Source organism: Epinephelus fuscoguttatus, linkage group LG20 (assembly GCF_011397635.1).
Source record: "Epinephelus fuscoguttatus linkage group LG20, E.fuscoguttatus.final_Chr_v1".
NCBI classification, from domain to species: Eukaryota; Metazoa; Chordata; class Actinopteri; order Perciformes; family Serranidae; genus Epinephelus; species Epinephelus fuscoguttatus.
In genome coordinates this window covers 26,349,465-26,362,811 of record NC_064771.1, presented here as the reverse complement: position 1 = coordinate 26,362,811, position 13,347 = coordinate 26,349,465, and the positions used below count along the sequence as shown (strand labels likewise).

At 42.0% G+C, this 13,347-nt stretch overlaps 1 protein-coding gene across 1 annotated transcript in view; it reads right to left on the bottom strand.

Annotated features, from left to right (window-relative positions):
* Positions 1-13,347, bottom strand: part of dock1 (dedicator of cytokinesis 1) — a 292,979-nt gene that overhangs the window by 89,468 nt on the left and 190,164 nt on the right. The window contains 1 exon segment of the mRNA XM_049564198.1: positions 2,528-2,629. Within this exon segment, the coding sequence (XP_049420155.1) occupies positions 2,528-2,629 (102 nt within the window).

The following is a 13,347-nucleotide window of genomic DNA, read 5'->3' as shown; positions in this document are numbered from 1 at the left end:
CCAGCTTCATCACAGTGATTGTTTATCCTGCTGTGGGAACTAGACAGGCAGCCTCAAACAGGCTCTGCGTAACAATCATGAAGGTCAGAGAGTTCCGTTCATGTTGATTTCATATTACAGTCACCTCAAAGAATATTACTAATGCTTCGATAAAAACATGTAGATAAATAAGTGCTGATTTTTGGACTGAGGAGGACGTCCGCATACACAAGCTCAATCAAACATCCATAAGTTCAAATAAGTGATTATCTCATCAATTCTGAAAATCCTCACTGGGACAATCATTCATTTAAAGCAGGTGTGGGCAGAAAACAAAGCAGAATTTAAAAATACACCCTCATCCTGCAGCTCTACCCTCACTGTCCTAAGCCCCTCCCACCAGACGACCACAGGCTCATGCACATTTCACACAGTAACATGGTGTTTCCCATTTATTGTTGTTTTGTTTTTGTTTTTTTTAGAGAAACTTTGCTGATCTGGCAGGAAGTCAGGGCTGTCTTGTCCCTGAGAGCTGGTGTTTGAGCTGGCTGGATTCGGGTTAATGCAGCTGCTGACTGGGGTCAGTCTCAACAGCTACCTGGCCAAGTGGTCTGTAGCAGCAGGGACTGAGGCAGAGGACACACTGTGATTGGAGGCTCTAGCCAACGTTAGCTACATAAACGTGAACATGAAGCCACAGCCGTGAGCTTTTGGCTGTGGTTAGCGGAAAGCTAGACTAGGAGCAACATTTCTGTCCATCTCTGAAACGCTTTCGTGATACTGACACATATTTCACGTTGTTTATTGTCAGACTCTCTTTTTTAAATAAGTCTTCCTTTTTTGAATTGCTCTGCAGTGTAGGCAGTTGTTGCTAATGCTGGAATAGCAACTTTGGCCCGATCACACAGAGAGTGTTTTGCCAGCTGGGGGCGGCTTTTGTAATTGATTTTAATGAGAATGAAGCTTTTGCTCACGGTTTTTGTATTGCGACACGCCTCACGTTTCTACTCTCTGAGCGCCTGGCATTTTGGCCGTAGCACTCTGAACTCCTCGAGTTGAAAAAACTTTAACTAAAAGCGGAAAAATGCCTCACGTCATCTCTTTTTTCATCATCTTTTTCCCCATTGTCCAATCTGATGATTTGAGAGGCGGGTCTTCTGTGGTGGTCACGACAACAAGTTTACAGTTGGTAAACAATGGAGGAGAAACTGGTGGTAGCAGTTGCTGGATACCCAGAGCTATACGGCCCAGTGATAGACAGCAGGTTGTCAAACTGCCCCTGAGTCATCCTAAAATATGCCTGGAAACAGCCATCATGGAGGAGAAGCTCCTGGACCAACTGGTGGTACTCCCCATGATCCACCCTCTTTTTTAGGGTCTCATGTACCCACACAGATCTCTGTTTCCCTGTGCCCAACTAACTATTTACTGACAGCCTCTGACCCTCAACCAGAGCTACAGCAAGTACCCTCTGCCTCAACATTTTAGAGACTACATACTAATTACTGTCAAATAACTAAAATAATACACAGGAAGGTTAGAATAAGCTGGTGAGTCTGTGGTTGCCTGGCAACAATAAAAAGGCGCAGCAAGCTTTTTTTTTAACTAGTGGCATTCAATTAAAAAAAAAAAAAAAAAAAAAAAGGCAGTGTGGCGCGCCTCACGTTTTGCAGGTTGCAAAATGGTTTCTGTGTGATCGAGGCCGTTCTCTGCATGTTTGTCCCCACTTGAATCTGGTTTTCATTACGCGAAGGGACGTGCATGCACATCTGCATTTGTAGAACAGCCAATTAGAATGCCGTCTCTCTAAAATGACCTGTGATTGGCCAAAGCCTCCTGCCATGGTTTAGATTATATGAATCCTGAAAACGGAGCCAAGAGGAGGTGCAGAAGTCTAGTGGACACTCAGTCCAGTAGGATAACAATATGCTTAAAGTTTATTATGGGATTTTTGCCCACAATAAAACTGCCTACCCCAGCACTAATACCCCCCCAAAAAAAGCAGTATGTGAAGTGAGTGATGCCAGAATCTGTCTACTTGGATTATGAAGCTTTACCTGTAATATAAATCAGATCCTTGTCCTTGCTATGGGGCTCAGAAAGTTGTTTGTTGGGATAAAAGCAAACAGTGGGATTCCCCCACTTGTCAGAGTACAGTAACATAATGCTAATCTGGCAGCAGATACTCCAGAAATACCGCTTTGAGGGAGGAATTATTCAGAGCTGAAATCCATAACATCAATGAGATTTATCCCTCCTCCACAACTTGTTGGCTGCAATGAGTGATCTGCTTCCCTTAGGAGTTACTATCATCAAGAGCATGCTGCGCATGAAGCAGCCTGAGAGCGAGCACTAACAGAAATTCAATTTCATACATTATTGTGGAGGAAAAACATTTTCGTAACAGCTCTGATCTAACTTTTGATTTCTAGGAAAGACAGAGCAAAATGATACCGAACAAACAGCCTGCAATTTAAGTTATTACATGGCCATGTAGCCTGAAGTGTCTCATCTAATAGACAAGGACACACTGGTAGGGTGTACTCACCACCACATCACTCCTTATCTTGCCAAAGGTGTTGATCAGATGAGCATAATGATAGTCGTCCATCTGCCTCAGTGTGGCAGTCATGCTGGCCACGAAGCTCCCCTGGAGAAGAGAAAGAAGTGCGTTCAATTCACAATCAAGTTCAAATTGAAAGCTGAGGATAGAATGACTCCGTGCCTGTGATTTTGATGGATACCGACTCGCTGAGTTGATTGGATCTGAATACTGAAGATGGCCTGGCCTCCCAGGTTTGAAAAGGTAGGTGCCCTCGCTCAGTGGCTGATCTCATTAACCTGCTGGCCTCCACTCCCCAGCTCTTTGTCTCCACTGATTATAATGCCTGTGAGGTCCCTAAAGTGCTGTCTCTACTTTACAGTGCGCTATCCTGGCTCTGTGTACATGTGCTGCGGAGAGCAGATAAGGGAAGGCAAATGTGTGGTAGGCTGGGTGGAGAGAAGATGTTGCTGCCAGTGATGTGTCTGGACAAAGGCCGAGACATACTGGAGAAAAGAAATGGGAATGTATTGACATATTTTGGAGGAGCCCTGTCTGACTATTGCCTGACTAGAATGGATTGAGTTTGTACTGTTTAAAGGGACAGTTGACTCAAAAATCTAAAATACATATTCTTCTCTTACCTGTAGTGCTATCCATTAATCAAACTGTTTGGTTTGAGTTGCCAAGTGTTGAAGATATCAGCCGTAAAGATGTCTTCTCTGAAAAATAATGGAACTAGATGGCACTCAGCTTGTGGTGCTCACAGAACCATTTGAAAAACTCAACAGCAATGTCTCTTTCTAGAAATCATGATCTCATTACTCAAGATAATCCACAGACCTTGATGCGAGCAGTTTCATGTAGGAGCTATTTTCTTTCAACCATGTCACCGTGCAGAAGGAAGTTTGCATCATCTCCTCATGAACAAGGGGCTCGTGGTCTTAACAGTGGAAGATGTAAACATTAATGTGTCCGTTTCGGCTGACTGTAACGTTAGCTAGCTAAGAAGTGCTACGTGAGTTCTAGGATTGCCATGAGAACCAATACTTCGGTTCCAAGTTTATGCCAACACGCAAAAAATACGTCTGTGCCTCTTTGGTTTTTTTGGTACCGTAAGTACCGGATACAACTTTGCCCTCAGTGGGCCGTGCCGACTCCTGTTGGAACTGACAGGGGCAGTATATGCGTGTCAGTCTGTGCCGAGGATGAGTGCCGAAGATGAACGCCTGCTCTCCATCGTTTTTGCTAGAAACAATGGCTTCTACAAGTGCTACTGGAGCCACACCACCTCGGCTTGTCTTGTTTGAGGCATATGAAAGTGGAGTAATTATAAACTTACAAAAACCAGTGTGCAAATGGTGCCTCCGAAGTTTCCAGACTCCTAAGGAGAAAACACTTCAAACCTGGCTAAACACTTAAAAGACAGACACCCTGACTTGTTTAAATAATTCAAGGTGAGTGAGTTTCGATTTACCTTCATTTGTGTTATGTTATACTTATCCCAAAATATACGTTACATTATTTGAGTTTGAGAGCCAGCTTACTACATTTATAGGGGCGGCTACTAGTACTTGCTAGTGGGCTTAAATACTTCAAAGTTTGAAACAGTTTTAATAAAGTAGTGAATTTAGAAATACATGAGTTCTGTTTTTTGATTTTTATCGTGGTATCGAATGAGTATCGAGAATCGTGGAAATTCACTGGTATTGGTATCGACTACTGAAATTCCAGTATCGTGACAAGCCTAGTGAGGTCTGTGGATTATTTTGAGTAACCAGGTCATGATTTCCGGAAAGAGATACTGCTGTTGAGTTCTTTTTTAAGTACCACAACCTGAGTGCCATCTACTTCCATTATTGTGAAGAGAAGGCAGACATCTCTCTGACCGATATCTCCAACACTCAGCAACTCACATCAAAACAGCTAGATTGATCAAAAACACTACAGGTAAGAGGAAAAATATGTATTTTTGTTTTTTGGTGTGAAGAGACCCATTAAGGCTGGCAGTTAGGTTGTATGAGAAATTCACAGGAATGGATGACTCAAGTACGGGATTCATACAGAGAATCATGAGAATCAGCTACCAAGAGACTCATACTAGAACAAAAGAAAAGTAGAAAGACACAGATGGAGATACCGCTGAAAGTGTATTCACTGGACGAACAAAGATGTACTGCTAATTAAAAATCTAAACAACACATTACAGAATTTGCATAAATACTTTTGAAGAAGAAGAACATACAGTATTGTTATTGGAATACTCCCCGACAGCTTTACCTTAACTAGCTGATCAAAGAAATGCACCAAAGATAAGAGAAAGTAATTAAACCTGCTTTGTTACAGGATGCATGAGAGCACATGCAGATGAATAAGTCTATGGTCTGAAAAGCATTAAGATGCAGCTAACAAAAACAAATACCTTTGAGAAACTGATATATCAAAGTAAAGAAAAAGTCCAAAAGGAAAGTTTGCCAATTTGATATCTCTCCAAAGACATATTTCTTAACTGATTTATTTCAATCTCTGACTGCCTTTACCCAATGACAGATACACAGGAAAATGAGTAATATTTTGACATCTAAATCACTACTGTCCAGCCGCAATTCCTTTTATCTTTAAAAGTCAGTGACACAAGTTGCACCTTTGACCCAATCGTCACATTTGTCACCTATGTGGAGGACTGAAGGGTGAAACTTTGCAGCCTGTGGATGAGGTGGCAGTCTACTTTGAGTTCAAGAAAACCAAGGAGGATCCTTTTGAAATTTCATGGTGGCGCAAGGAGCATGTTAAAATGTTTCCTAACCTGGCAGTGACTGGATGTGTTTGCCAGCCTGCCTTTGAGTGCAGCCAGAGAAAGAGACTTGTCCTCCGCTGGATTTGTTATTCAAGAATGGAGAACCCAGCTTAATGTGACTGAGTGTAGACTGTGTGTGTTAGTCACGGGTGCAGGTGAGGTCGAGGGACTTTTATTAACGGGTGCGGTTTTGACTTTGGCGTAATGACGGGTAACGGGTCAGCTCTGGTACTGAGCTTTTACAAAGTGAAAAGTTTATCTTTATTCATGTCATCTGTAAAATAAAATTTAAGGAATTAAAGAAAGCAGACGTGTATTTTAAGCAGAAGTGAGATTTTATTACTGAATGCCAACCTCTCTTCCACAAGCAAGTATTACTCCATAACTAATCACCTGAACAAACCCCAGGTTGGAACTTTAATCTGGACAGGGACTACCTCCGTGCAGTGAGGACTCTGTTAATGTAGCCCTCATGCGACAGATATAACTCAGCTGCTTCATGGTAGTTAATCCTCACAAGGCATTCTGTTTCGCTGGAGAATCTCTCCTTGAGCTGTAATTAGGCCTGACCCGCCAAAACACAGCAGAGCAGAAACGATGCTGAACACACACACACACACACACACACACACACACACTTACTTACACACTTTTCCCTCACCTGACCCCTCTCTCCAAATCTGTTATATATTCTTTTTTTCCCTGGTGTCCTTGTGGTAATTGTTTGCTTAGTTTTCAGTACAGCAGATGGTATTATCTTTAGACAAAGGTTAATTATTATTGTTAATATGTATGGCAATTACCACATCAGCTCTAACAATAATGTTACATTCATCATTTTATTTCAAATTTATTCCAGCACCCTTTGCACTCTGCACCACTGCACTATTTTCTTACTATTCACCAAGCTCATTGTTGTTATTTTTTGTAAATATATATCTTTTTTTTTTATATACATTACATGTGTACATTTAAAGAAAGAAAGAAATGTTTAAATATATATATTAGGGCTGGACACTGGAGAAGATCACATTATAATATTTTTGACCAAATACCTTGATATGGTTATTGCAACAATATTGTATTCTGACCACAATTAAGTTCAGAAAATTACATAATTTTACTGTAACACAGCCTTTAAAAGATATCAGTATCTCACAGTATTGCTAAAATATTGCCCATAATTATGTAAAAGACACCAAAACAATCACTAATGTCAACCATCTATTATTCATCTTGCCTTCACTTTTTCTTTGTTATGCTACGTGGAGCTGATGACTGCTTCACTTCCCTCTCAGTAATGCTTCAGTGTGACTCATGTTATATTAATATGGAAATGTTTTTCTAAAGCACAGAGGGCAAGACGCTTTCATCTGTGAGGGCATGTAAGCCTCAGTTCTTCAGCATTAAAAGACGGAGAACAAATTTAGACAGAGCCTGATTAGAAAGTACCAAAGAGACAAGTGTGTATTGAGTGTGTAAAGAGGCGGGTTCTGTCACACTTCTCTAACATCTTATTCTCTTATCCGCAGAACAAAAGACAGCGTTACTTGATCGCATGCGTATGGAAAACTGATAAAGTGGCACTGGTCTTGCTGGGGGGAGATTTGATGTATAGTTCCCTGCCAAGAGCACCATTATTCAAGAATCCGTTTGAGGATGTCCAAACCATCTTTCTTCATTCAAACTCTAATTTCCCAGATCCACGCGTCTAACTGGCGGGAGGGGACGGGTGCTGGCTGCTGCAATTCCCCTCACATTGGGCAGTCACTTTATTAATAAAAGGAGCAAGGGCTTCAAAGCAGGCAGCAGTCTTTAGAAGTCATTGGCATCTGCTGCAGCATCTCCCCTCCCCACACAGACTTGATCAGCTGGAGGGTATCCCACGCTCGCTCACTCTTTCTCTCTCCTCAGCCGTGAATGAATCCCCAAGAGAAGGAGCCTTCAGAGCAAACTCTACATGCTGTAAGCCTCAAGTGTGGGACTCGCCATAAGGCTCCAGCACTGCTTACAGTAGCATAAGCCCCTTCAGCTTATTCCCAACGTTCAATCAAGACTGCCAACAACACAGGCATACATATGCCAATGTTACTATTGATTTTTTGCTGTGATGAATGCTCATGAATGAATCTTAAGCCTCCAAACAAATGTAATTGCTGCTACAGGCAGTAGGGTCAGCTGGTAAATCATGATGGCTATAAAATACAGGTTAGGGATCTAGCTGCCATATTCCCTGCTTGACGTGGTCTCAAAGTAAAAGATACAGAGAATCTCTCCCAGCAAAGGGATTCAGACATTTTACTGTGCAGCGATTAAGCTCTAGATGCAGAACAGGAACACATGCCACACCAGCTGTTAAGGGCTAATGTGAGAAATAGAGATGTAGGGGCATGACGGCAAATGGAAAGGTTCAGGTGCGCTGCTCTGAGGTCTGCAGCTCTAACTTGATAAGTGCAAAGCAGCGCGGTGTGATAGCCTTCGCTGTCATACAGCTGACTCCACAGGTCCATCAGAGTGACCAGCGGCGTCTGGTGTGAGCCTGGAGAACTCAAAGGCCAGCCTGTCCTCTCATGGCTCATCTCTCCACTTTTATCGCTGGGATAAACCCCGGTGGTGTCACCATGACGACGAGTTTATTTTATTTTTTTCCCAAGCAGTAAGAAAGGATGGTAGGAAATCAAATAAAGCAGGCAAAGAAAAGAAGGGTTCAGTGGAGAAAAAAAATAAGAAGTCTCTCTCTCTCACTAGTCACAAGCAGGCCTATCAATTCTGATTTTGGTGTGGGCGACGGAGGTATGTGACACACTGAGGAGCTGCAGAGAGGGGTGGTAGTACAGAGAGAGAGAACCAGAAAATACCCTTCAGCTGCCTGCCTGACAACAACAACTGAAAACCAAAACAAACAAAGACACAGGAAACAAAAACAGAAAGGAGGAGGTTAAGAAATCGTGACACAACTCCTTTTATAGCTTTGAATACACAAGGTTACTTAAAGTTTGACTGTGTGATGCCTCCTGCTTGTCAGGAATTGTTTGTATACTAATGCGAAGGCTGAATTTATTTGAATGAAATCACACAACAAGAGTGACACAACCTCATCTATGATGCAAATTCTGCCAGTAGACAGAAGATTTGACTCTTGATACCAATCAAACAATCAACAAGACTAAATATCTGGAACCATGCTAACTTCTCTATAAGGCTCTGATGAACTGCTGAGGGCATGTCAGCTCCACGCCAGGGGACATTGAGAGTTCATCTGCCCCACATACACAGTGACAGGGCTAACTGTTAGCATCCCACGGCTATCGTTTCCTGATAGGTTTCACAGCAGAGTCGATCTAAGTGTGTGTTTGTTCGCCTGTGTCCTCTCTTTAAATTCAAACGTTTTTGTGGGTTGGTAAAAGCAGCACAGGCAGAACCCTTAATGAGTCCTGTTTTTTCTTAGCAGCCGTTCGCAGAGTTTGAGTCACAGGGTTGATAACTTATTAGTCGATCCGACCGAGCTGCTGCAGAGGCGAGTGAAAGCAAACTTTCAGACCCAGCGCAATGAATGCTTAAGCGCCTGGTATTCTGGTGCTCCGTCTGTGCCTAGAGTTCGTGTGAAGCACTGAATAGTAGTGCCAGTTTGTTATATTTAATATATATTTTTAACTGTTTAACTGGTAGTATTAATCGGTCAAAATTCTTATTGTCAGTTAACAATTAAACTGTTAATTATAACATTATAATGTACACTACCCTTTGCTAAAAGTCTCATAATCGAGCATCCCTTCGTGCCTGAGAGAGAGAGACAGACACAGACATATAAATTGAATTTCTAAAACAGGGTGCCATGTTGAGTGTTTGTCTTGGAGGGATCAATGGGGGCAATTTGAGGCAAAGGTCATGACCTCAAATGCAAATGACACAAGCAAACCATGAACCCACAATTTTATAGATCGACTATTGAGCTTCCACTGGAAATGATGAAGCATCTGAAAGATGCTCGAGATGTTTGTGGAAGTCAATCATTTAATGGCCCACCACTTGAGCTGTCATCAATCTCAAGCATTTATCTACGCAAACAGTTTCTCAAGCTAAACAACAATAAACAGAAACTTTACTATTGATATCTATCACTGTGTCCAGAAGCTGCAGATTTCCGAAACCCTGCCTCCATATCCATCTTAAGCTCGAGGGCAAATGAGGCAGAATCTTAGCGGAAATGAAAAAGCGGTTATTAGAGGGCAGGGCCAGATCCATCATACGCCGCTCTGTAGCTCGCATCTCTCTGATAATTCATCTCACTTTAGCGTCTGACAGCAGAGAAGCAAAAATTGATGTTTGCTCTAGTAGTGAAGGGTTGCCCCATAAACAGAGCATTGTTTTAAGCCTCTAATTAAGCCAGTGGGGAAATGGCACGTCGGTCTCTGGAGAGATGTCGACTGAAAGCCTCCGCCCGTCTCTGGAGGAGAGAAAACTGACACAGGCGGATAGAGAAAGATGAGGAGGAGGAGGGGGAATGACCAAAAGGGACAAAAATGACTCCCTCTTTCTCTCTATTAGCTCCAGGCCTGATGAAATATGAATTTGCTGTCTCATTACAATGGATATTACACAAGCACAAAGAAAGCGTCACGTGGTCACTATGCCATTTAATCCAGGAAGGGTGAAACACTCCTCCTGTGCAAAAACAAGTGATCCACACTGCTATGTCATGGAGGCTTTGAGTTGTTTGAGTACAGGATGACGGCCTTTGCTGGCAGAGGGTACCGACAGCGCACAATCTGATCTCAATATGATCTTAATTTTTATTCTCTTCAATTTGTCTCAGTGAAAACATTATTGGAGCTGTGACTCAAAAATTTCCACAAAGGTAATTTTCTGCGGAGAACTCAAATGAAAATGTGAAACAACATCAATAGTCTCTGGGAGAGAAATAAAAAAGAATGCAACAAAAATTATATAAAAATACATCAACTATCTGTGGATCAATCACCTTTTAAAATGCACAAACATAAACTGTCAATTTATATATTACTTTTCTAACCTGAACTCACCCATAAAACAACTTAATTTTCACTTAATTATTATATATAATAACAGGGCAAATGTATGCAAGGTAACACTTTAATTAGATAGTGCACTTACAGATAGGTTATCAAGTATTTGTAACATTTCAACAGCTTATTAGTTGAGATTCAACAATTCAACTGTTCAAAAATCATCACATATCACCTCTGATAATGGTTTATTCATTTAAAAACACATTGTGCTCATTTAGCACACTATTTCATGTAGTTTTTATCTGCTGGAGGGTCGCGCAGGGGAGTGTAGCGTGACAAAAATAGAAGAGCCGCGTAAAATAGAGAGTTGTCGCGCGACAGACGGGGGTTGTCGCACCGCTGCCGTTGCCAGTGGAGCCACTGTAATTGATTAACAGGGGAGCGAGCTGCTACGGGACTCGCGCTGCAGACGTGTCACGCCGCTGAGCCCAGCCGTACGGTCCCTCGCCACCTCCTGCATGCCTCACTCTCAAATGACTGTGGATACTTGTTGTAGACTTGTGATACGCAAGCTTTGCCTCACAGAGTTTGCACTGCACCTCATTTTCGTTTATTTTGTCGAAGTTGTTCCACACGGAACTTTTTGATGACTGCAGTAGTCTCTGTATGTTTCTCCTGTTTGTAGAAGAGCATCAAACTAGCTGGTAGCCCATCTCACACCGCTGTAGCAATCCTATACTGCCCTCGTGCGGTTAGGAGCTGAATTGCATGTCAAATAAAGGGGGGAAATAAGATGGCGAATAGTAATGGTCGCATTAAAAAAAAATCGATTTTTCCAAATTAAAACGACTATTCGAAAATCGTGACCCATCCCTACTAACATCTACAAAATAAATCAAAACAATTTAATTTCGAAATCTCAAAAAATACGCTGTTAAAATGTGACAAATACTCGATAAACTTTCTGTAGGCAGACTATCCGCGTAAAGTGTTGCTATCTGCAAAATTCCATATGCATTTAAATGTAATAACATTGATACTCAAAGATGAGTATGGGATGAGTTAAATGAAACAAAAATCTTTACACATTAAAACAGAACCTTAAATATACTATATCATGACCCACTGGACCCACCATGCAAATGAGACAGCGCAGAAAAAAAATGCAATTAATCAGATTGTCATGCTAGGGTTCCACTAAAATTCGATACATGAATATACTTATAATATAACTATTATTTATTGATCGCAAGGCAAGTGCATGCTGTTGTTGTTTTACAGGAGCAATAAAGATGTGATGCAGTTGCTCTAAAATCATTAAAAAGTGGAGTGTGTCTTATTGCACCTGTGCCTGGGGGGTAAATCCATAAGTCCACCTCTTTCTTTCTCTACACACAACGATCACACACACACAAGCAGTGCGGGCAAAGAACAGAGAGGCTGGACAGGCAGCAGCACTTGAGCACTTTTCACACGGGCCTGTCAAAGGGAGGCAGAGCTGACACATGTGAGGTACTTGGCCACTGCTGCAGGATTCAACAGTGAGCCCACTTGGCTCCAACATCAGGCCAACAAGGTGTCAGGCAAGCGGGTCAGCCAATGGGAACGAGTGGCGGACCTGTTCGAGGCCAGCTGAAACCGTTCACACTTCATTTTCTTCTTCAGCAGAATTTGGCATAATGCATTGTGACGTCCAGATAAACACTTCAGAATACATAGGGATAAATAATAACCACGGAAAAACCTGGGCAGCCAGCCATGAAAGTGACCCGTTCTGCCATTCATTCAGACAGCATCTAACTTAGACAAGCTCGAGGAAGCACTTTCACACTCTAATACATCAAAGCATTATACTTCCTTGAACAGACACCTTCATTTACACAGGAAACTCTATTGAGCCAAGGCCACTTTCTCTCAAAAGAAAGCCCTGCGTGTCCAATGCCAAGCATACATCAGTTGCTGGACAGGAAATAGATGTTACTGACCATTGCCCAGTTGGTGTGGCAGATTGTAGGGATGGACTGGAGCATGAGGGAGACTGTGTAAGTCAATAATGCATTGTCAAGTCTTGAAGCTATAACACAGTGTCCAGACAGCTAATAGAGGTCAAAGCCATAGACTGTGATAGACAACACTTCTCCAAGTCCTCCCACGGTACAAAAATGAAGCCAAAATACACTGGATACCGGTGCTGCCATCATCTGAAACCAGAGTCTGTGTCTATTGAGGTCCCGCCAATACACCCACCCAATTCAACTATGAGTCAATCACAGCTGGAAAACATGACATCACACTGCCTTTTTAAAGCATCAGATCAAGGGTGGGCGATATATGGATTGTACTCAATGAATCACAGCTTTTCACATTGGATGTGGCAGATTTCTCCATCTTTAAGTTCACGTTCACTGTTCTTGCAATCATGAAGGGCCGGATCGATAGGGTGCTCACACTGCGCTTTGCCTCACAAGAGAAGCAATAAGAAGCAAAGTCATCAAGGACAAGAGGGCCATACTGTCCTTCACCACTGTGTCTCATGAGTCCAATGCTTTACCCTCTCGTAGGCGATTAACTCTGAGCAGGCGAGGCGTGTGTTTTGTCTCTGCAGGGCTTCAGACCATGAATACTTAGTTCCATTTTGCGACCATGGAGCACTGGTGCAGCTTTGATATTATTATATATGAACTGGAGAGCTGTTAGTTTGTTTTTTGCCCACAGTGAATAATTCCTCTCCTATAACGGCCCCGTGGTAATGGTTTCATTATCTGTTAACTGCTAACATCTAACTGTTGACCCGAAGATTCCAGTTCACAGCTTACACGTCAATACTTCGGGCCCCAGACGAGCCAAGTGTTTCAGAATAAAAGCACCAGTGGTTCCATATTGATTTATTTTATGATCACAGTATGTTATTTAACTTGATTGTAACAGTGCTTTATTTTACTTTATTATAAAAGTACTTTAAACTTGTTTCAAGAGTATTTATTTAACTTTATTACAACAATATTTTATTGTTCTTTATTACAGCAGTACCATATTAAACT